At 42.5% G+C, this 22853-nt stretch overlaps 1 protein-coding gene across 1 annotated transcript; it reads right to left on the bottom strand.

The window, feature by feature from the left end:
- Window positions 1-8389: 8389 nt before the first annotated feature.
- e2f8 (E2F transcription factor 8) lies at window positions 8390-22569 on the bottom strand (the record flags this gene model as incomplete). Its single annotated transcript, XM_079555444.1, has 12 exons — window positions 22393-22569; window positions 20333-20557; window positions 18143-18296; window positions 17270-17575; window positions 16836-17000; window positions 15266-15679; window positions 14263-14344; window positions 13331-13625; window positions 11747-11989; window positions 10567-10669; window positions 8889-9238; window positions 8390-8560 (listed from the first exon to the last, which is right to left on the bottom strand). The coding sequence occupies exons 2-12, from the start codon at window positions 20495-20497 to the stop codon at window positions 8390-8392; spliced, it is 2448 nt and encodes an 815-aa protein (XP_079411570.1). The 5' UTR covers window positions 20498-20557; window positions 22393-22569.
- Between the last annotated feature and the right edge of the window lie 284 nt (window positions 22570-22853).

Raw genomic sequence — 22853 nt, 5'->3', positions numbered from 1 at the left:
TGATTATCCACTGCAAACATGCATTTTCTGTGTTGAGCTGGTCATTGAGAGCATGTTTTGTGTTGATGTGTATAGTCCAAAATGTTACGCAGTGTGCCTTTAAATCGATCCTTTTTCCTATAGTTATGCCTTGGGACATGTTGCATTTTTGTTTTGGTCAGGTCTTGTTAAATCAAAAGTACAGGATTAATAACTGCATTGGGTTAAATTCTTCATGTAAATATTCATATTTTTTAAGTTAGTTTCCACTATTTGCAGCGTTAGTTCTTCTAAGAATGTCTTCCATATCCAAGTCAAATTGGTACTGAGTAATTTCCTTAACTGAATCAAAAATCAATCAAATTAAATTGAATCGGGCCTTTGTGAAGTGAATGGAATCAAATCAGGGAAATACAAATGAAATACTTTTGACCATGTTACACAGTTGTTCTCTCACATGGCCGCCTGACCAGCCTCTGTCTGCAGCTGTGGGAGAGCAGAAGTTTGTCTGCTTTAGTTCCATCTGATTTCAGCTCCATCAGAACAGGTCGCTCAGATGTTTCATGATGCTAAACTCTGACTGTGTTAGCCGCTGCTTCAAACTGCTGCGATCCCTGTACGGTGAGGGCAGGTGAGGGGTGTGCTGTGGGGGAGGAGGTGTGGAGCTCATCTCTGCTTCTGCGGGACAGAGTTAGCTTGTTGTTCTGAAGGTGGTGCATCTATAGACCGTTAAAAAGAATAGACGTCTCCTCCTGACTCCTCCCTGTTTACCATAATGACCACGCTCGAGGGGGAAATCATGGCGGGTTTACAGACTCCTCCTCCCCAGCTCTGACGAAGCATGTGCCTAATAAGGGCATAAGGGCGGGATCTTCACTGTAGACTCCGCCCTTAAGTGATGTGTAGCTCACGCTGCTCCAATGCTAACGGTCCGGCCCTCATTAGTACGAGATTTCAAAGAAAAAATCTTAGGAAAACCATCCTGGTGTCTTTAATTGTGACGAACCCAGGAGGAATATCAAGCTGTAGAAAGTTTAAGAAAATTACGGACCAGGCTCTCAAGTTGTTTCTCACGTGTCCAAGTCGAGTGCATTTCAATGGGAGACTAGCGGCGATATGGAGGTACAGCAATGGCGGACCAATGGCGGCTCCTAGTGTTGTTGCCAAAAAGCAGAGCAGCCAGCGGCCATTGGGTACATCTAGTGATACAATGTGGAAATCCATTCGGGCTAAATGGAATGGCTGAGGGCGCCATACGAAACACAAGCCCGAGCAGAGGGCGGAGCGGTCTTATGATTTCTGCCCCTTTGTTCACTTTGCTTTATCTGTCCTGTTATATTTTTGTCTTTTCTTAAAGAGGGGGTATTATGCTTTTTTCAATCACATAGTACCAGTCTATATCACACTACAATGATGACCAAACCTTCTGTTGGTCTGTAAATGCAGTAAATTAGAATAACTGCCTTGTATAAAATTGCTCTCTCAAAATGGCTGTAGTGAATGTCTTGAAATAGGCCTCTGTCTCTTTAAGAACCTCTGACCCTTTCCGACACGCCCCCTCCACACGCTGTCTGTGGCATCAGTGGGGAGGGGGTTCTGCTGAGGAGCAGTGGTTGGTTACTCGGCTGGTGACGAAAGCTCGGAGGCGTCTCCTGGAGGTGGGGGCGTTCCTAGGAGGACTCAGTCAAACCTAACCCTAAAATGGCTGCCATCAGAGTTTTTACAGATTACTCAAAAATACGTGAATGTGCCAAGGCAACACTTCAGGCATGTTTTTAATGAGGGAGTGACATAATAACATGATGTAAAGCTTGAAAAAGTCGATTTTGCATAATACCCCCCTTTAAACAGTATTTATAATTACCATCAAGTGTTCCAGATGTAATTTGAGTGTGTTGGGAGGAAGTTGAGCTGAATTAAGTTCCTGGCAGCCCTGGCTTGTTTGGACATTACATCTGTGTTACCTGGTTTGGACCTGGTGCTTTTCCTCTGCAGTAAGAATCAAGAGTCCTGCTGTTCTCTCTTTATTATAAACCACGAGACGTCATTTTCACACATTTATTCTGAAAACAACCCACCGCCTCAGAGAGCCCTGGCGTCTCAGAGGGCCCCAGTGCCTCCGAGGGCCCCAGCGCCGCCGCCATAGCCATATCCTGTTGGACCAAACATTCTCCCGTAGCAGGAGGCGCAGTAGATCTCTCCAGCCGCAGACGGATCCTCGGGTTTATGCTCTCGCACCGTGGTGCTGTCCAGACTCTTGTTGCAGTCCTCTGAGGAGAGAGAAACACCAGTCAAAACCTCTGACTTATGAGGTCAGCTCAATCTTTAGGACTGTTTTCTCCAAATGAACTTTTGATTCTACTCATTAACAACACAACGGGATATCCTAATCTCTATTTCCTACCTGGTTTATTATAAATGTGACTTTTTACAGATTTTTTTGCTCTTTTTTAACTTTTATTCACTATTGTATCAGTTCCAGTCCATTCTGCACACACGCACAAAAAAACTCACATAGATTTGATAAACAGGTCCGCTGGCTTTATGAGTCTAATGAGACGTAGGCCAGTGTGTGCTCATACGACATAGATACAGACGGCGTCGTGTCATAGAGGGGGGCGTGGCTTCACCGAGGGGGAATGACCAAATATGGGCGAATATATATGCGGAAAAATCTAAACTTTCTCTAATTATTCAAAAACTACAGATGCCGTCTGTATCTATACGTGGGTCATAAGTTACAGGTAAATTATGTGATCATTAATTACTCATAAGTCTAATAATGCTGCTCGGAGCAGGTTGTTTTTTTTTCAGCCTGCGGGGCCGCATTTGGAGCAGGTTCTGCCCGCCCCGCAACATTGTTTCTATTTTAATAACCTGAAGGAGGAGAAGGAAGAGTACTTACTGACTTATACAGAGACCCAACTAATCCTGTATTCATAAGGTTAAGGTTAAGGTATACTTTATTAATCCCCGTAGGGAAAATCATTCTCTGCATTTGACCCATCCTCAATGCCGCTGTAGGAGCAGTGGCCGGCGTGGACCCATCTCCATGATGTGCAGCCAGGCTGGTGGTCAGAAACACTTGGCTGGAGGATTCACCTATTGTACATGTTTTCAGTGATAGGGGAAACCAGAGTGCCCGGAGGAAACCTACGCAGACACGGGGAAAACGTGCAAACTTCACACAGAAAGGCCCCGGCCCTGGTGGGAATCGAACCCGGACCGTCGAGCTGTGAAGCACGAGCGCTAACCGCTGTACTACAGTACCGCCCAAATACAACTAAAATGTAGTGGGCGAGAAGTAGATGTGAAATACCTTTTCCTTCATGTGTGAAATGCTGTTGTTGCATGAATGAAATGAGATATGTCTGGCTCCGACTCACTGCAGGTGAAGCAGCCTCTCTTGTGGAAGCTTCCTCCGGCCGCGATCATCTCCTCGTTGGAGTAACCCGACCTCCCACACCTCAGGCACTTGGCTCCTCCTCCGAACACCGGCATCTGCCCGAGGTCAGAAACCAGCATCATCAGGACATCATCAGAGTGCGAATGTGAAATATGCAAAAGTCAGCCAAGGAGAAACATGAAAACATAACACGAGATGTTTAAAGGGACAGAATGTGCGATCCACTCATGTTAAAGCAACACTGTGGAACACTTCAGCCCGTAAATAGAATCCAATACAAGCATTATTTTATACAGCTATTTTTGTAGTAAAAAAATACCAAAACTGGTCAAACAGACATGACTGTAACTTTACTGGGAGAGGGACGTCTCCAGCTCGTCTCCATGGAGACAAGTATCACAAGTATCACTGCAGAAACAGACTTGTCTCATTAGGAGCAGGTTTTGTGTTGTGTTAACAGGAGAATCCAAAATGTTACACAGTGTGGCTTTAAAGAAGTTTCTACACTGCAAAAACAACAACAACACACAGTTCTCTTTATTACGTTAAAATCACTCCAATTCAGAATAGAGAGAGTAACTCTGACTTGAAAAGTAAAAAACAAAACAAAATCTCAGTCAAGGAAGTATTTTTGCACTTAAACCAATAAATAAAATGATGAAAAAAAAAGAAAAAAAAAAGAGAAAGAAAACATACAAAATAAGTAATTTCATGATCATAAGACTATTGAACATGACATTGATTATGAATATTATTATTATTATTACTATTACTACTACTACTAGCATTGTTATTATGCTATTATTAACAGGGTTGTTGTTGATATCTACAGTATTATGTGTGTGTGTGTGTGTGTGTGCATGTGTATATATATATATATATATATATATATATATATATATATATATATATGTATGTATGTGTATATGTATGTGCATATATATAATAATCATAATTTTGATTATCATTAGATACAGTATAATGTCTGTATGGATGATGGTGTTGATGACAATGACAACAATGATTAGAATTGAATATAATTTTTCTATCGTCTTTTTTTTACTTTTATTTTTTATTTATTTATTTTTTCCCATTACACACGAAAGCTCTCACATGCACACACGCACATAAACGCGCTCACACACACCCGCCACACACCCGCCCAGTACGCATGGTTTAGCTCCAAAGTCCATCTCTGACATGTTACAGCCGTATGAACCATCTCGGGCCCTGAGAACTTCAGGGAGGGGCCTCCTGGTGGTTCCCAGAGTCAGTAATAAACACGGTAAGGCTGCGTTTCAATTTCATGCAGCTAAAATCTGGAACAGTCTTCACGAGGATGTGAGACAGGCCTCAACTCTGACAATGTTCAAATCCAGGCTGAAAACAGTTCTTTTTACCAATGCATATGACTGAAAGTATTTTATCTGCACTCTCGCCTTTTACTGTAATTGATTAATTTTATGTTGATGTTTTTATTGATTCTATTTGTTTTCTTGTATTTATGCAACTGTGAAGCACTTTGAATTGCCTTGTGTATGAATTGTGCTCTACAAATAAACTTGCCTTGCCTTGCCTTGCCTTGCCTACCAATACAGCCTATGAAATTCTTCTCAAAAGTTTTCTGGTTTAATGTCACGTGAGATCTGTTGTCTGTTCTTTATAATGTCTGTTGTTCTTGTTTTTTTCTTTGTAATTGTCACAATAAAATTCACAATATTTTTTTTTTTTTTTTTTAAAGATCTAATTCTAAGTTAAATTAATGAATGTAAGGTGAGATGCTGCAGGGGAATAGGGCATAAAATGAAATGTAGAGACACCAATTTGAAACTTTTGTTGTTGACGACTGACAAAAATATCAGAACAAATGTATCACAAGTAAAAATGGCCAAAATGTAGGATATTTTCAGCGACACAGTCTTAATGATGGGCCGGGTTTAAATGTATGGTTTTATTTTGTGACATATTAATTACAAAACATTTTTTCAGATTTTGGATTTTACTTAGTTTTTTAATAAATACATTTATAAGTGAAAATGCCAAAATGTCTCTTTATGTTTTTTGAGGGTCAAAGTTCAGTAAATCAGGCAGGACTCGCTAGCTCAAGAAATATCATAAAATAAGCCTCGTCCAGGGAGAGTCTGACATTAAAACTAAGATGTTAAGAAGAGCTAAAACATCTGCAGGGAAGTCACTGCCTCCCCTGCAGCGTTTGGCCCTGAGTGAGTTCCACTGACCTTCTCTTGTTTGTGGCTGAGCTCTTCAGGATGGTCTCCTGTCTCCTCGTCTGTCTGGCTCCGCTCGCTGCAGACTCTTTTATAAGCTGCAGGATAAGGCAGTCCCGCTCTCCTCCATTCCTCAGCTGCTGACGTGGACAAAGCAGACCTGTTCCTTTGGCAGTCAATTTAAATTTTAATGAGGCTATTATGTTATCGGCCCCTTCTTTCACCTTTCAGTAAGTTTTTAGGACTGACTGATTTGACTGTTTTAGTCTCCTTCATTTTGATATTACTTTGTGTAAAATAACGACAAAATATCTAGTGTTAGGACTATCTTCATCTCCACTTTGTGTAAGACATTAGGCTCTGTCAGGGTCACCAGGTCTGAACAGCCAAACCCACCCAACAATAATAAAATGATAATTAAAACCAGCGAAACCCCCGCAGCAGGAGTGTTAAGAGCCATCAGAGCCACATTTTTCTCCCTCGCACTTTCAGTGCACTGCAAAAAGTAAAATATTTATTTATATATTTAAAGGGACTGTACGGAGTTTAAAAATGTTAAAATTACGTGTTTTCCTCCCCCTATGTGTAGAATGTGTAGAATGAGCCCAGACCTGTTCACCACAGCTGCCTCTAAAATCCTGCACTGTCACTTAAAAAGGAGATCCTTCGGGTCTGAAGTGCCGCCATGCACGAGCTTAATATAGAGACTGCAGTTACGTGTAAGACCTGAGGTGGCAGTAGTGGGTATAAAATTAACAACTTGCATCTAGCCCCTTTAAATTAAGATAAAATAAATCACTGTGCTCAAAACTAGAAAAAATGATTTACTCATGTCAAGAAAATGTCCCTTAGATGACTTTTTGCAGTTATCAAAAAATAAGCTACAGCCCGACAACAGCTTTGTTCCCCCCACGTAAAAAAACCTCAAAACCGCCTGGTAGCCCCTGAACCCTGGATTTTGGCTAACTTCCTGTCGGCCGGTGTAGGGTAAAGACCACTTCCTGTCCACAGCAACAAAGCGAGGGAAAAGATTGTGCCGCTGGGGCGTCCTGTAAGGAGCAGTGGTCGACGGCAGTGCCACACCCGGGGACCCATCTCCATGATGTGGAGCCAGGCTGGTGGTCAGACTCACCTGGCTGGAGAATTCACCTATTGCACATGTTTTTAGTGGCAGGGGAAACCCGAGTACCGGAGGAAACCCACACAGAAAGGTCCAGGTGGGAATCGAACCCAGGACCTTCTGGCTGTGAAGTGGAGGCGCTAACCTGCGCTACCGTGCCGCCTAGATCAATTTAGATAAGTTTTGTGGGTCTTAGCTTTCAAATGAGGCACTGGCCAAACTGGAGAATATGTCCTCGATTAAGATGGGGCTTAAGAGGTTAAGAAATATATCCAAAACACGAGACTACACTTTTACAAAAGCTTTTATTCACATATCTTACACCAGATTCATCAAGTCTTTTTTATATAAATTATTCAGAATCTGATTCTCGTCACAAATATTCACATTTTAGACATGTACATATGTGCAACTCCAGATCACCTACAAGAGCCCGACCAGAGGGAAGATTAGAAATGAAATACTAAAATCGACTAAAAAATAAAAGTAAAAGGCCTAAAAATGAAAATAAATCTTGTCCACACTGCTTTCTTTGATTAAAACACTGATGTGAAATAAAGAGGAGCGTATCAGAGCGTTTTAAAAGTGACGTCTGAAGATTTGTCCAAAAGTTCAGTCACATGGTTAACTCAAAGTACATGGTTTCATTGCTCCAGTCACTACATACTCCAGTAAAAGTGCTGAAGTATCTGCAGCGGAAAATACTTAAGCGTTCAAAGTAGAAAGTACAAACCCGTTTAAATAAGTGTGTGGGAAAAAAAAACTTTGCAGCTTCAAAAAGGTGAAAATGTGCCTGAATCCCCTTCTGTACGGCAACACCACGGGTTCAAAAGGAAAAGCTCGTCTCATTGGTCCAAGTGATGGCACCGGGGATTCTGATTAGTGTCTGAGATCAGCAAAGGGAGGGGCTTTAGAGAAATATATTTATCATCACGTACGTTATTAGAGGTCAACCAAGATATCGGCCGGCTGATACATCGTCCCGATATAAGCCGATATCTCTGGGACCCGGCCTGGAAAGAGCGAAGTCAGGGCTTTAAAACGAGTCCTCCACATCTCCCCAGGCCTCAGTGACAAACATCACGAGGAACATTGGTTAGCTACAAGTGTGACTAAGCCTCAGTGAGTATGGACAGGCTGTAGGTCATTTTGAAGCTCAGAACCTGGAGAATTTAATCAGGTTAATTTTAAACCTCTGCACTTGTGTTTTTGATCAATGCAAAATGTTGTGGTTGGCAACAGTATGCTAATGCTAACGGAAGAATGCTAATGCTAATGGCAGCTAATCAAAGCTGGGGCAGAAACTATGATTGAATTAGTAATAAAATAAAATTGGCCACGGCTGGAGCGGCCAAGAGGATAATAGACATTTGGAAAAATCGGCCAAAAAACAAAAAATCTGTCAAATATATCGGCATCGGCCAATAAAAATCCCCAATTTTATGCAATCTATTACAGACCTTCACTTTAATGCCTTTAAGGCCTTCAATAAATCAGGTTCAGACGCCTCTGTTACAGCCTAACTTTATATTAATCATAATCTATTTACTTTTTGTTTTAATTTTCAGCTGCAAAAACACCACAATTTGTAGAAACAGTTCCTGCGACTCCTCCACATTTCAACTTCCTCTGAAATCGTCCTCTGGAACAGTTTTTTTTTTACGAGTCCTCCGCGCTGATGTCGAGTTTCCGTTGAGCCACGAACACGGCGCGGTTGGCGTGGGCCGCGCCGGACTCTGTCGCCGCGGTGACGGAGGCGAGCGGCGTCAGGGATACAGGCGTTCGGAAGAATCCGGGCGACGAGGAGGGCGTCGGGGTCGCGGTCAGAGGCTGGAAACACAGAGGCAGGAGGTGAGTTTTACAATACATGATGAGTCTAACACGGACGCCATAGATACGGACGGCATCTCGTCATAGAAGGGGGCGTGGCCTCGCTGAGGGGGAAAATAGAATTTGTTTTTGCTTTATTATGTGTGGACTCCTGCTGCATAATAATTTCCTTCGGGACAGTAATAAAGTTGAACCTTCAACTTTGCAATACAGTCGCAATACTGAGTATCGATACTTTATCAAGTATCGCAATACCTTCAAGGAGGCAAACAAACGTCATGAATAAACATCTGTTTTATTGTAAATGTGTCATAAGTGAGTGCTGTACCTGTTGTAGGCTGATGAGCGCCACCTGCTGCCCGCCGCTCTGCATTTGTAACGGAGACACGGGTTTGATGAAGACCATCCCCGCCCTGTGTGAGAGGAGTGAGACCGGGGGGCTGGAGCTGAGCGGGGCCCCGGAGGTCCTGCCCGGGGTGGTCTGCAGTAAAGTCTGGACCGGCGTCTGGACCGGGCTGCTGATCAGGCCCAGGTTCTGCAGGGTGAAGTTGATGATGGCGGGGCTGGGGCTCAGGTTGCGCGGTGTGCACAGGGGAGAGGCTCGGCTCACGTGCACGCTCGTGGGGGTCACGTGCACACTTGTGGGGGTAAACTCCTGACACATCGTCGGTCTCGAGCCTGAAGAGTTAAACATATACATCTATTAGTCTCTTCCCAATGTGATAAAACACGTCAGTTAAGATTAGGCATGCACCGATCGGCCCCTGAGTATCGCGATATGTATTGGATCGTGACAAAAGTGGATCGTCCCAGCCCTTCTTAATATCGGCAGATACACAAACCCCCAGTATCGGTATTGGTCGCCGTATCGGAAGCTCTTTAAAAATACTAGATTTTTAATGCCATAGACATAAAAACTAAAGCCAAAATCTGCATATTTCATGTCTTGAGATTTGCAAACATTCCATCAAACAGAAGAATGAGGGAATTTTTTGAACTTATGCAGTAATATTGTCAAGTGATCGTTTTCCCCCAAAAATGTATTTATTGCCAATTTGAATCCAATTTATTGACATTCAAGGCCTTATTTTTTTTAAACAATTAATTTAAGTACTTTCAATGCTTTTTAATTATCCATATCATTTTTTTATATTTTAAATTTGATTTATTTGGTTTATTTGAGAGGGCGAGATGCAAAAACTTAGACAAACTGTAACACAAGTCTGATGTTTGCATCATAGTGCTTATATTATTATATTATAGCAGAAGCTCATTTGCAGCACTTGTCCCTGATGGAAAAAAAGCTGCTGTATTTAAATTAAACTTTGTCTGATGCAAATATGTCTGTAAATATTCAACACAAAGGCTTCGATCAATCATTAATACTCCAGGGAAACCCTGATGTAAACTCGGGGACACACGAGAGGAGTTTTAGCCAGATTTTGAGCTCAACTTGCCTTTGCCTGAGGTCAGTGAGTTGTGGGGTCAGTGCGATTGTGCTAAAACTAAAGAGCTCAACAGAGGAGGCTCCTCCCGGTGCCGGACGTAGAAATCCCACTGGAAACCTCCACAGACTTTTCAAATGATTCATTAAGAGTTTAGAGGCCTACGATCTCTGTGCTGCTGACCATAGCGTGGATACATCTAGTTACTATTACTCCATTGCACATTTCCTGACCAGGCTGGTGTTGGGGAAAAAAGTTTAGGTTCTATCGTTATCAAAGAAAAAAAATGACAAAAGCAGGCATGGAAAACAAATCACATAGCTTTAGATCCAAATTGATGCTCGGATCTGACTTGGCTGTTTCACCTCAAACATTGTTTCCACCCCCATTTTCGCCTAATTTCCCCCCCATTTTTTTCACATTTCATCATTACACTGAGCTCAACAGTCCCACCCACTCCCAGAGTGGATTAACCGGCATCGTGCTGTTAAACTCTCACGGGACTGGGCGGGACTGTTGATCTGAGACAATCTTTCTTTTAAAAATGACACCGATGTTTACCTGAGGTGGGGGTGTGGTAGATCCACGTGGGGGTGGCAGGTTTGTCTTTGGGGCCGCTCTGCAGGTGAGACAGGGGGATGAGGTACCCGGCCGGAACCAGCGTCTGGGAAACCACAAAAAGCATCAGCACATTATGTCTGCTCCTCCCCCTCACAGACACTGAACTCTGAACACCAGGGGGTTTCTGTGTTTATGCAGTATAAGGCTATTTGAATGCACAGGGTTTATAAAGGCAGAACAAGTCAAATCTAATGCTTTTTAAGAAACTGAGAAAACACGCTTCCAATAAATGAAAAAAAGCTGTGATTTTAAAATAAAAGCCCGACAGGACTGTAATAAATAATAACTGCTTACACTTGTATTGCGCCTGTGTCACAAGTTTCTCAAAGTACACTGTAGTCATTAGTCATTCACTCCCACTGTGGTGGTAAGCTGCTATTGTAGCCACAGCCGTCCCTGGGGCAGACTGAGCATTTACCACGTGGCTGTAATGTGTTGTTTATATCCTGATCTCTTATTATGCCAGTTCCCTCTGCCGGACACGTGGGGAATTCTTTCCATTTTTAAATTTAGGTTGCCCCCTAGTGGCTGGGGTGAGCATGCTGGTTATTTCCTTAAATAACTCCGCACAGGAATGGGCTAAAGACTTACTTTTTTTTGACATACACATTTTTGCTTTACAAGTCAGGGGCTGGATTAAATCATCTCATCTCATCTGGGCCGCCAGCTTGACATGTCTGGTTTAGATCATCATTTAAGTATTTTCGAGGAACTTATATGGTAAAAAATGTTGAGCAATGTCATAATTTGCCAATAAATTCAGATGTAATGTCAGTTTGAGTATAATTGAATGCTTTCTAATGACATTTAAGGCCTTGATTTTGTCAAAATGTATTTAAGGACTTGCCGTCCCTGATGCATGTCTAAAGTTTGGCTTACATAACATTAGATCAAGCAGAGGAATGGTGTAAAATATTGTTCCGTAAAATTTGACACAATGTAAAACTCACTAAATATGTGCAGAACATTTTAATGTGTTTTTTACGATATTACTGTAGTTTACTTCAGATTTACGGGGATAAAAAACAAAACAAGCAGAGATATTGTTTTCAAATACTTAATATGTGTTGGAATCCCATGTGATGCTTTTGAATGCCAGAGCTGAGTGCAGTGCAGTTACCTCTGTGTGGATGGTGGTGGGCGTGAGGGGCACAGCTCTGACTGAAGTGAACCCCTCGCTGTCCGTGCTCTGCTCCTCTCGCTCCACAAAGGCCTCCATGCCCTGCTCCGCCGCGGGGCTGCGTTCAGGGCGCAGGAACCCGGGGTCGAGGTGCAGGGCGCGCGGAGCGGTGCGGCTCGGTAAGTGAACGCCGCGGGACTTGAGCCGGGCCTGGAGGATCTCGCCCAGCTTTGGAGACACGTCCTGCAGACAGACGCGACGTGAGTATCAGGGAAAGATTGGTTTGAGACCTTCTGTGACACTGACTGTGGCTCACAGTGCAGACGCAAATCTTACACCCAGAGAAAGTCCAATATAAGGACAATATCATTTGACTGTATTGTTTTAGCCAAATGTAACAGAAACTAGAGGGCATGGGAAAAACCAGTAAGAAAAACATTGAGAAACAGTCAGAGAGTCACTAATACTTTCAGGTCACACATCAAAGGCTGTCATCTCTCTATTTTGTCTAGAAGTGGAAAGACTTGTATTTAAACTCTTTGTGCTGTGCATCTAATCCAGGGTTTACACAGGCAGAAGCAAGTCAAATTTAATGCCTTTATAATGCTATTATGGTGACCATTTTGAATACCGTACTACAACATGTACTGTAACAATATCTCTACTCAGGAGAGAAAAGAAAGACAACTGACTGAAAGTGGCATTTTTATGTACTCGTAATCATTGCTCAAGAAGATAACATTAAAAACACGGCCCCAGAGACGCACGTTTATGTGAAGAAACCAGTAAGTCAGTGTTTAAGCATTTAGCATTTAGCTTCAACAGCTCTGCTCTGACCTCTCCAAGAGAAAGCCCTGAACCACACTCCAAACATCTAGCCTCGGATGCACCATGTGACAGAGGTCAGAGCTGTTACTGTAGTATTTCCTCAGTGTTCATAGACGTGGCCACACATGTGTTTATTGTGTTGTAGCCATTGGCAGTTGATTGATGACAGTTGCTAACCGGTAGCATGCTAGCGTCTTGAGCAGCTTAAACACTGACTCAGACTGAGACTCTTGACATGACAAACTGTAAAAAATCCCAGCGATAGGTTTTCTGTTTCCTCTTTGATGTGCTAATTTAGTCTGAGGAGTGGGTGTTTTTACTGTTATCTTCTTGAGCAATGACTACGAGTACATAAAAATGCCACTGTCAACCAGTTGTCTTTCATTTTCATCCTGAATAGAGATATTGTTACATGTTGTACAGCATAATGCTACTTCCATATTCAAAATGGCCACCGGAACTATGTGTGATGTCATTGGAAACGCATGTATATTTTAATGAGTACTTTTGAAGGGGTATGTGGTGTGTCTGGAGTCTCAAAAGCAGGCTACAGTAGGCAATCTTTGTATTAGCAACTTCCTGCGATATCCCTCTGTTTTGTCCTCCATTAACTGGGATAAAACTACAAACCAAAACGCACATTGTCCTCAAACAACTGATCAGATAGGTGCTGTTCCCTTCGAGACCACTAGATGAGCCAAAGTTCCACAGTGCTGCTTTAAGTTCCGGCGGATGCAGAGGACACACGTGTCTTACCCTGAAGCTGGTCTCCCTCCTCTGGGCTTTGGAAGGGCTGCTCTCCGTCGTCTCCTCTGCTCCGGGACGTTTGAGCGCCGTGGGGCTGTCGAACGTCATGGAGCGCACGGCGAGGCTGGTGGGCTGGGGACGCGCCGCGGCTCGCAGCTGAGGGGGCGGGACGTACACGGCGTACGCCCCGCCCCCAACGGCCTGCTGCTGCGGCAACAGCACGGGGATGAGAGGGGTCACGGGCGTCGCCGGGGTGGCAGGGGTCAAAGGTAACGGCGTCCGAGCGGGTTCAGAGGGTTTAGGCCTGAGAAAGGAGACGAGCTTTTTTAAATGGACTTTTAAATGGATACTTCTAAAAGTGGCATGTGCTAAAGTGTACGCAAATTGTTCAGGGCCGTCGTAGTCTGTCTTTTATTTTTCATATGTATGTATCCAAAGCATTTTTAATAGGAAGTAATGCTGTCAACTAGGGCTGGGTACCACAAAAAAAATCTTCTCTCTTTAGATTATTTTGATACTGTTGGTCCAGGGACAGCATTAAATGACGTAACTCGGTTGTTTCAGCTCAAATAAATTAGATTAAAGCCTTTAAGCCTTTTCTCATATTTCATTAACCAAATACTCAGTTTGATAAATCTATGGGAAAAGCCCCCCAATCTGTAGCTAATGCCATTACTTCATTATTAGGGCACCTACAGTGGGGAAAAAAAGTATTTGGCCAAAATCCAATAGAATGTCTATGTGAAACTGACCAAATACTTTTTTCCCCCACTGTATTATTGTTTTGATGAATCGTGAGTTAACGCTTTAACTTAGACTAAGACAGTGTTTCCCACAGGTTAGACCCGTCTTCTATCAATGTTTATAGCAGCTGGTAAAACTTGAGGCCATTTTAATGTCCAGATACTGTCAAAGTAAATGATGGGAGTAAACCGACTCACCCTGACGCCTCGTGGTCCAGCTGGATCTTACAGATTGCCGCCAGTTGAGCCATTTTGTTGGGGAAGTCCACACTAGCGTCACCTGCAAATGAAAACCATCCACCATCAGTTCACCATCAGTAAGTTCTCTGCAGAGGACCTTACGCCACTAGAATGATGGCCACTTTAGCCATTTGCAGACATTGAAATAGCTATTTTGAATTCACTGATAAGAAGTTAACTGCGAAATAGTGTTCATACAGGAAAGCAAGTCAAATTCAATGGCAATTTTTAATGCATAAATACTATATTTTAAAAGCCCCCAATGCAAAAAAATAAAATAAATTTGTGTGTATTTCATTATTGCTTTGCAAATATTCCATGAAACAGAAAAGCAAAATGATGCAACAGGAAACTTTTGAGCAAGGTGCACAATTTCAGACAAAATTGCAGCTGAATGAGTCAATATTAGCTTTAGCATTATTTTCCGTTAGCAAACTATCATAGTAAAAATAGTCTTTCCAGTTTAAATCTAACTTCGCTCTCCATAAGTCGTCTTTCCCAAAATAGAAATAAAAGAAGAAACGACTAACCTATGCGGACAGTTAGCAAGTCGGCTTGTCCGCTAGCCCACTCAATGTATTTTTCCTATAGCTGTTAGCATTAGCCATCTACAATGATGAATGATCCAGATGTTTTCAGCTGTTGTCCACCATTGGCCACATTTAGGTCAAAGCATAGTTAGAAATCATTGAATGTACAGAACTTTGAGATTTTACTTTAGATACTTCTGAGCTAAATGCTAACTCAAATGATTCATCTTACAATACGTTAATGATAAAGATATACCATGAGAAGGACAAAACACACCTTCCCATTCGTTACTATGAGCGCCAGGCTTCCCTTTTCATTTGGATGGGAATGGAATATTCCATTTGGCAAACCAATGTGCACATGTGAAGGAACAGGCTCAGACAGCTGAAGGCATTTCTGTGATTTCTATTGTCCCTGCAGTAATCCTCACCCGCGGCGCTCTTGGCCGGACTGCTGGGGGCTGAGTTGATCTTCCTGCGGTCCTCCTCGATGCTCTTGGCCAGCTTCATGAGCGACGGGTGTCGGGTGAAGCGCTTGTTGGAAAACAGGTTCTTGGCGCAGTTTTCCTTCGACGAACGAGACGTCAGGACTTTAGTGTTTTCCGCTGCTTTCACCTCCGCGTCTGGGGAAACAAGGCGCAGCAACATGAGCGTTTGGACAGGTTTTAAACACAGGAGGTCACTCTCTCGAACCCATGGAGACTGACCTTTGACCTGGGTGAACTCCTCGGGCCCGACCCACTCGAAGGCGGGTTTCCTGCCGCGCTCCTCCGTCACATGGACCTTCTCGATCAGCTTCAGGCTGCGCAGCACGTTGGCGATGTCGTACAGGCGCCGCACTTTAGCTGGACATAACACAGGCAAAGTTAGTTCCTTTCATAGCCGAAATAAAAAAAAACCTCGAGGAGTGTGGAGAGCGGTTAGTGCCCTTGCATCACAGCAAGAAGGGTTCACTCCCCAGACTAGACGGGAGTTTGCATGTTCTCCTCGTGTCTGGGTTTCCTCCAGCCTTGCTTAAATTCCTCCATCAACTCATTTTTGCAAACCATCAGAAATGTGTAAGAATGTGCTGACAAACATCGAAATTGACTTTGTCGCACAAAAATTGAGAAAGATACGTTTCTTTTATTAAAAACAGACCATAACCCCTCATAACCCCTGCCTTAACTGAGCACATTTTCTCTGGTTCGGCTTTACCCAAATCTGAAAGTCAACCAGGGGCGGACTGGGACTGAAAAACAGCCCTGGACTCTGACTAGACCGGCCCAAATTAGCGTAATTGTGCACTTCCACAAATACATATTTTAACTTTTTACCACCCGCCTTAACAATAATGAGTGCATTTTCCCCAGTTCGGCTTTTTATTATTATTTTTTTGACTGGTATCCTCAACAAAAAGAACTGGAAAGGTCGTCGTAGAAACAGAAGCAATATCATTAATATAAATAATAAATAATAATGGTCCCAAAATTGAACCTTGTGGTACACCATACGCCACGGAATTCCTTTTAGATTCATGTTTTTTTTATACTGGGCTTTACCCAAATCTAAAAGCTTCTTGACTGGAGAGCAACAATGTAACGCCTCATTTAAAAGCTAAGACCTACAAAAGTGATGGAAACTTTTCGTCACGTCGCCACATTTTTGTTGTTTTTTTAATCATTTTTTCTATCATTTTCTTTTGTGTTTTTCTCATGTTTTTGTTGACTTTTCATCCTCTTTTTCTCGCTATTTTGATGCTTTTCTTTTTAACTTTTAGATTTGGGTAACGCTCAGTTGAGGCGGAACTGGTGGCCCTAGAGTCAGTGGCCCTTCTGTGCTCTTCCAGAATGGACATATGGCCAGTCCACCCCTGAAGTCAACCTGGAGACACTGGGCTGGGTTTCTTCTTGTGGTAAGGCATGAGTGCAAAACCAATCAGCCAAAATGTCGCTAGATACAAAGGTCAAATCCACCTAAAGTGACGCTAAACTTTGACCACTTCCCGTAGAAAACACTGACTTTTAAACTTGTTCTTGTCCAGCGAGGCCTCGCCCTGGTCCTCCCCGATCAGGATCTGAGCCGCGATGTCCAGACTGACCACACGGGGGCGCGCCACCAGGAACAGCATGACGAACTTCTGAGACATGACGCGCAGGGACTTGTCCTTCCGGCTGTTCACGGAGGCTGTGGTTCGAAAGAGAGAAATGTCAAAGGTTAGAGAAGGATGACAGCCCGAAGTAAAGCACCACTTTCTCTAAATCCCACTGAGGAACATCAGGTACGACTTATTTACAGGTATCTGATCTCTGATGTGTAATCATTCTTCTCAAGCCCTCAACATAGATTCAGAACTATTGAACCATTTCAAATTCATATTTTTTTTTATTGTCAAAAGAGGAACATATAGCATGATTCAATGTCTTTGCTGGATTCTGTTTCAGTCAGACTCTTACCCGCTCTGAACTCCACCCCTGGCAGCTCCACGAAGAACAGCTCCTTGCTCCCCTCGCGGTTCTCCTTGTCCTGGGCCTCGGCTCCCCTCCGCTTCTCCTCCGCCGCCTCCTCCTCCGCCAGCCTCAGCCGGAGCTGCCTCATCTGCCGGTGGTAGCCCTGCTCCTCGCCCACCTTCTTCAGCACGAACAGCGTCTGGCTGAGCTTGGTGCGGCCGTGCCAGGCGTAGTGGTTCTTGGCCGAGCGGCTGACCATGTGCAGCGACTCCAGCACGTTCATGATGTCGTAGATCCGCCGCCGCTCCACGTCTGAGGGGGAGAGGCGGTTTGTTTTCACAGTTCACTTTAGTTTTAGCCTTTTGTACCAAAGTGTCGAGATTTAGTCAAAGAACTTTATAAACCCCTTAACCTCGGCCTGAACCTCACATGTTTGTCACCTTTTTGTTGCTCTTATAAACAGAAGCAAGTCTTAAAAATAAAATGGTGCATATTTTATTTCCTAAGATTTATAAACATTTTATCAAACAGAGGAAAGAGAACTGGGCAAAACGGGAAACTTTTGAGCAGAAAAATGTGGGCAATTTCAGCCAAAACTGCAACTACAATAAATACAGTACAATACAAAACCATGACTTGATTTAAATTCAATGCCAGTTTGAATTCAATTTAATGACATTTAAATTTATTTCATTTTTTATTTGACTTTTAATGCCCCGCAGAAACCCTGTAATGCAACCCAAACAAAAACACTGGAGAAAACATGAAGATAGTTGAAGTTCAAATCTAGATCTTCTTCTACCAAACTAACGTAAAGACATCAGACACAGTAACAGCGATGTGTATAATAATAATAATGTCATTATTCAAAGCACTCACTGAGCTCTGAGGCCACGTCGTCCAGGGAGATGTCGTTGTCTTTGTGTGGATCGGGGAAGTCCTCAAAGCGCTCCAGGAACTTGTGACACAGCAGACCCAGACTCTTGTCCTTCCGGCTGGTCATCCTCTCTCCCTCCTCCACCTCCTCTGCATCCTACAGCCGCATCAGCACAAACACACTCTGCATCAGCGTCTACAGGCGGATTCTGACACAAGACTACAGGGTACAGTCATACACGAGAGCTGCACATGTCGCACCCCGTTTATACTTATAGTATCATAAAGTACATCAAATACACGTGCCTCTGGCTCAGTCAGTGACTAAGTAAAAACACAACAAAAACACACAGTAGGCCTGCCACAAAAACATCATTTTAAGTTTGATTATCAATTATCCACTGAAACAAACTCAAATGAATGGAAATCACAGTGACCTCTTGTTTTACAAGTGTGTGTTAAAGTGATAGTCTGTGAGACTGCAAAGTGAGGAGAGAGTGAGAGTGAAATTTGAAAGTAAAAAATCAAATTCCTCCCCTTCCGATTCATTTGTAAAGTGATGATGTCATCGCTCTGCTTCTGGGTCGGATAGCCCTATATTCTATAATGGGATTTATCTGATGTTAACCCGCTGTAGAGCCGACTACAAGGCTCTTTTTAAACATTTGATCACACAGAAATATCACATTTACTCTGGATTTCCTCTAGTACTGCTTTACTGACATTAATTATCAAATTATTTTGACCATACACAATGAAGGCTTTTTGAAATATAAAAATATCTTATAAATTAAATTCTAATTAGGGTGTATAACAGTATTTGGCCTTTTATCTGTTGTTATTTCAGCAGGAGATTCTGATAAAGTTGCGGTGTTTGCTGTGTTTGTCTATGGAGCGCTCTACAGTTTGGACCCTGAAGTAGCTTATCATTGTGTGTGATGTCACACTGAACAAACGGATTAGACCAGAAAGCCACGCCTAGTTTGCAAACTTTAAAAAGTAAACGATCATCTATTCCGTTTTTTCAGATGACACATTATTTGCACAAAGCATTTGAAAAAGTTAACGAACAGCCAGAAGATGTTGAACAGTATTGGATAGAAGTGGAGGGTAAAAAGGTCTTAAAAAAAGATTATTTCTTACTAAACAAAATTATTAGCATAGTAGCATAGACAATAAATGGGAATTAGAGCTCAACACAGTAATTCTTGATTCAGATTGGGAACTCTCATGAGACCACAACAGTCCAAATTGAGTTTAGTTGGAAGTTAAGAATGAGATTTTTTAGAACCCCAATCATTGTGGCCAGTTATAATAATAATAATATAAGCGCCCCCTGTCAGCGAAATTGTGGACAAATACGTGACTTCTGACATATTTTCTGGGAATGCCCCATGGTAACAGTGTATTGGGAAAAGGTGAAGGAAGATATAAATAAGATTTTAAATATAAAGATATCATATCACATCTTCCGGGTGATATTATAATACACCTGAGGTCAGGGAAAAGGCAAAAGTGTATTTGTTGAAAGTTATGGTGCTGGTCATTCACAAATTAATTACAGCTAATTGGCTCATGCCACATTCGCCCACTTTGGACCAATGGACTCAAAGACTGAAATCTGTGAACTGCATGGACGAAATCACCACAATTAAACGATTGAAGAAGGACATATATTTAATAAATCCTTTTTCTTTCTTTCTCTAGAATGTGCTGTTGAATTTATTGGCTTGTACAAATTCTAATGCCGTTTCTTTCTCTTTGTAAACACAATGTCTAATTGGCAGTTTGTTTTGTTTTAAGCACAACAAAAAAAAAAAGTCAACGCTCAAGCTCCTGCTCCCTCCCCTCCTGAGTCAGGCCGCCTCACAGGACATCTCTTTTAACCCAGGGATTCTGATCAGTTGAAAGAGAATTTCAGCACAAGGTGGTCAATTATAGGCAATTGATCTATTAAATTTGTAAAACATTTAAACTCACAGACTATCTAGTGACAAAAAACTGAATAAACCAAGTGAATCATGAGCCTAAGACGATTAGTCGATAGAGTATTTGTGATGGGCCTAACGCAGGGTTATAGGTTTGATGTTATAAGAGAGTGACTTGATTGGACTCGTATGTACATCAAACTATGTCAAATGTACTCTGCTATAAACAAACACTACTCCACGAGCTCTGAGGAATATCCTGTACCTGTTTACTGTACTCCTCTGCCGCCTCCTCCAGCGTCAGCTCCTTCTCCCTGTTCCTGATGTCGGGGCTGGCCGCGCTGATCAGAATCTTCAGGTTGGAGGTGGGGGTCCAGGGGTCGACGCAGTGGCCCTCGACGCCCTTCTTTGGGGTCGTGAGGGGCCCCATGGTTTACTCTGTGTCCCGTCTTAAACTCTGCAGCGTCTGTGGGGCTAACAGGGCCTCATCCTGGAATACACGCAACAAAGAACTTCCATCAGTCATAGGGTTTGGAGACCTACTATGCTGCTTTCAGGCACATAATCAAATACTGTGCTACTTTAAAATCCTCCACAAAGAAAAACAAGCCAGAAAACATCAATAAATTAATGAGGAAATCTTGTCCTGTCAATATCGTTGCAGATATAGATGTGAAATAATCCATACAACAAGCTTTTGTCTGTTTGTAAGGGCAAGTCTATCAGAAACTCCCTAAAATAATGACTGAAAAATGCTAATTTGATTGCGACTCATCATTGGGCCTTAACTTTTCGGCCTGTCCGGTCTCAGTGAAACTAAGGGCCAACTTTAGCCTCCCCCAAAACAGAGAAACCAGCGCCCCGCCCTGCACCAGAGACAGAGAAGAACACCGTCCGGATAAATCTTTTTTACATTTCTAGTGTCAAAATTAGGTAAAATGTTGGAGAAACTAATTTTTACATCAGAAATATCAACATATCATTGGTAAAGCAGTGGTAAATTGGCTAAAAGTTGGCTAAACTTCAGCTTCAAATTGATAAAAAATGTCAGATTACAACTTACAAAACACTTACAACCTGTTAACGCATGAAAAACAAAGATAAGAAAACGTATTTGTTTCTCAAAGGGGAAACTGCTTTTATTTATTATTACTTTTTTATTAGCTTTAGTTTTTTAATAATAAGATGATTCAATTATTTAAATCAAAGCCACAACTAAATATTACAAGCCGGATGTTCTGCGTGGTTAAACATAACATATTTATTCCGTTTATATTTTGTATAATGAATGATAATAAAGAATGATATTGAGAAATAATAAAAGTAACATCAAATAAAAAATAATGTTATGCTCGTGACTAATCTTTGGCGGTAACAGACATAAGCTCCATCGAATCAGCGCGCTCAGCCGTCTCCGTAGTCCCGCCTTCACCCCCTGTTTAGCTAATCAGAGCTCAAGTAAGGCCCTCGTGCCACCCTTTTCCCAGGCGCTCGGCCAATGACGGCGCGTGCAGAGCTGGCGCCCCGGAAGTGTCGCCGTTATCCCGCGCATGTAAACACTTTTGAAATCCTTGGCGCGGAACAAACTCCAAGAAAATCAACATTTACCACGAATAAACCATCAAAATGAACACGAAACGGCGAAATCTGCCCGCAAATGTAGCGGTAACATACGTCAAAGTCTGTAAAATATAGTTATAAAGCTATGCGATAATGTTACGTGTCGATACCGCTCAAAATGTAGGTTATACTAACGAGTTTAGCTTCAGTTTATACAGATTTTTGCGGTACATTTGCTCTGAAAATTACCCCAAATACCCGTGGCTTCAACACATGCGAACTGTTTAAAGTCGCTGAGTGCCTGTGTTGGTGAAATAATTCAGATTGAGCGCAAAAAGAGACATTATTGCGAAAACATGCACGTAGCGAGTGAAAATCCCACAAAATTCATGCTACAATCCAAGATGAACCACATGTAATGCAAAAACGACCACAAGAAACGAATTCTAGAGATATATAATAAGAAACCCCTCCTAAGACTTTGTTATAGCTAGTTTATAAAGCCTCATTTACGACAGTTACAGCAAAAGCTTTGATATATCCTAAAATATCCCTCGTGAGAATACGTAGGAGTTGCGTAACTTCGCCAAGAGGTTGTTTTCATCAAATAAACTTTGACTTTTCATCAGAAATGTTATGAAAACATTACAATCCTTAAGGGAACGTGTTGTTGGCAAATGTGCATTCCTGCAACAACCAAACTAAACCAGATTTCCAGTGATTTGTTGCTTTAAAAACAGTGGTATTATCAGCCGTTAAACTTACCCCGTTTGCAGTAACAGCAATGTCCGACTAGTTATGGATCAAAACGAGTATTTCCCAGAGAAGTCTCCAAAACTGCGCAAAAACACACGTGGAGGGAGACAGCGGCGTTAAAATGGACAGAAAAGGAATCAAGTCAAAATAAAAAGTGTGGAAAAGAGTTAGTTCCCGCGCCAGAGCAGAAGTTTGTGCGTTGTAAAAGTTTGGCGGAACATTTCATTCATTGGCAGCAGCAGCAGAAGCGACTACGGGCCCGCCCCGTGAGAGAGGAGGAGGAGGAGGGTTGGGCCAGAGGGGGCAGGGGTCAAGGGGGAGTGATCCTATGGAGGGGAGACAGACCCATAGACCAGACGAGAGAGCAGACTAGAAGGCCACTGGCTTTTACATCTCGTTTTGACACAATTTGCTGAAAAACAATTTATTTTGTGATTGACGGCACGGTGGCTGAGTGGTTAATGCCCCCG

Source organism: Gobius niger (genome assembly GCF_951799975.1).
Source record: "Gobius niger genome assembly, chromosome: 4".
Lineage (NCBI taxonomy): Eukaryota > Metazoa > Chordata > Actinopteri > Gobiiformes > Gobiidae > Gobius > Gobius niger.
Note: the sequence above shows the minus strand (reverse complement) of the source record. Positions and strands in the feature narration are given on the sequence as shown.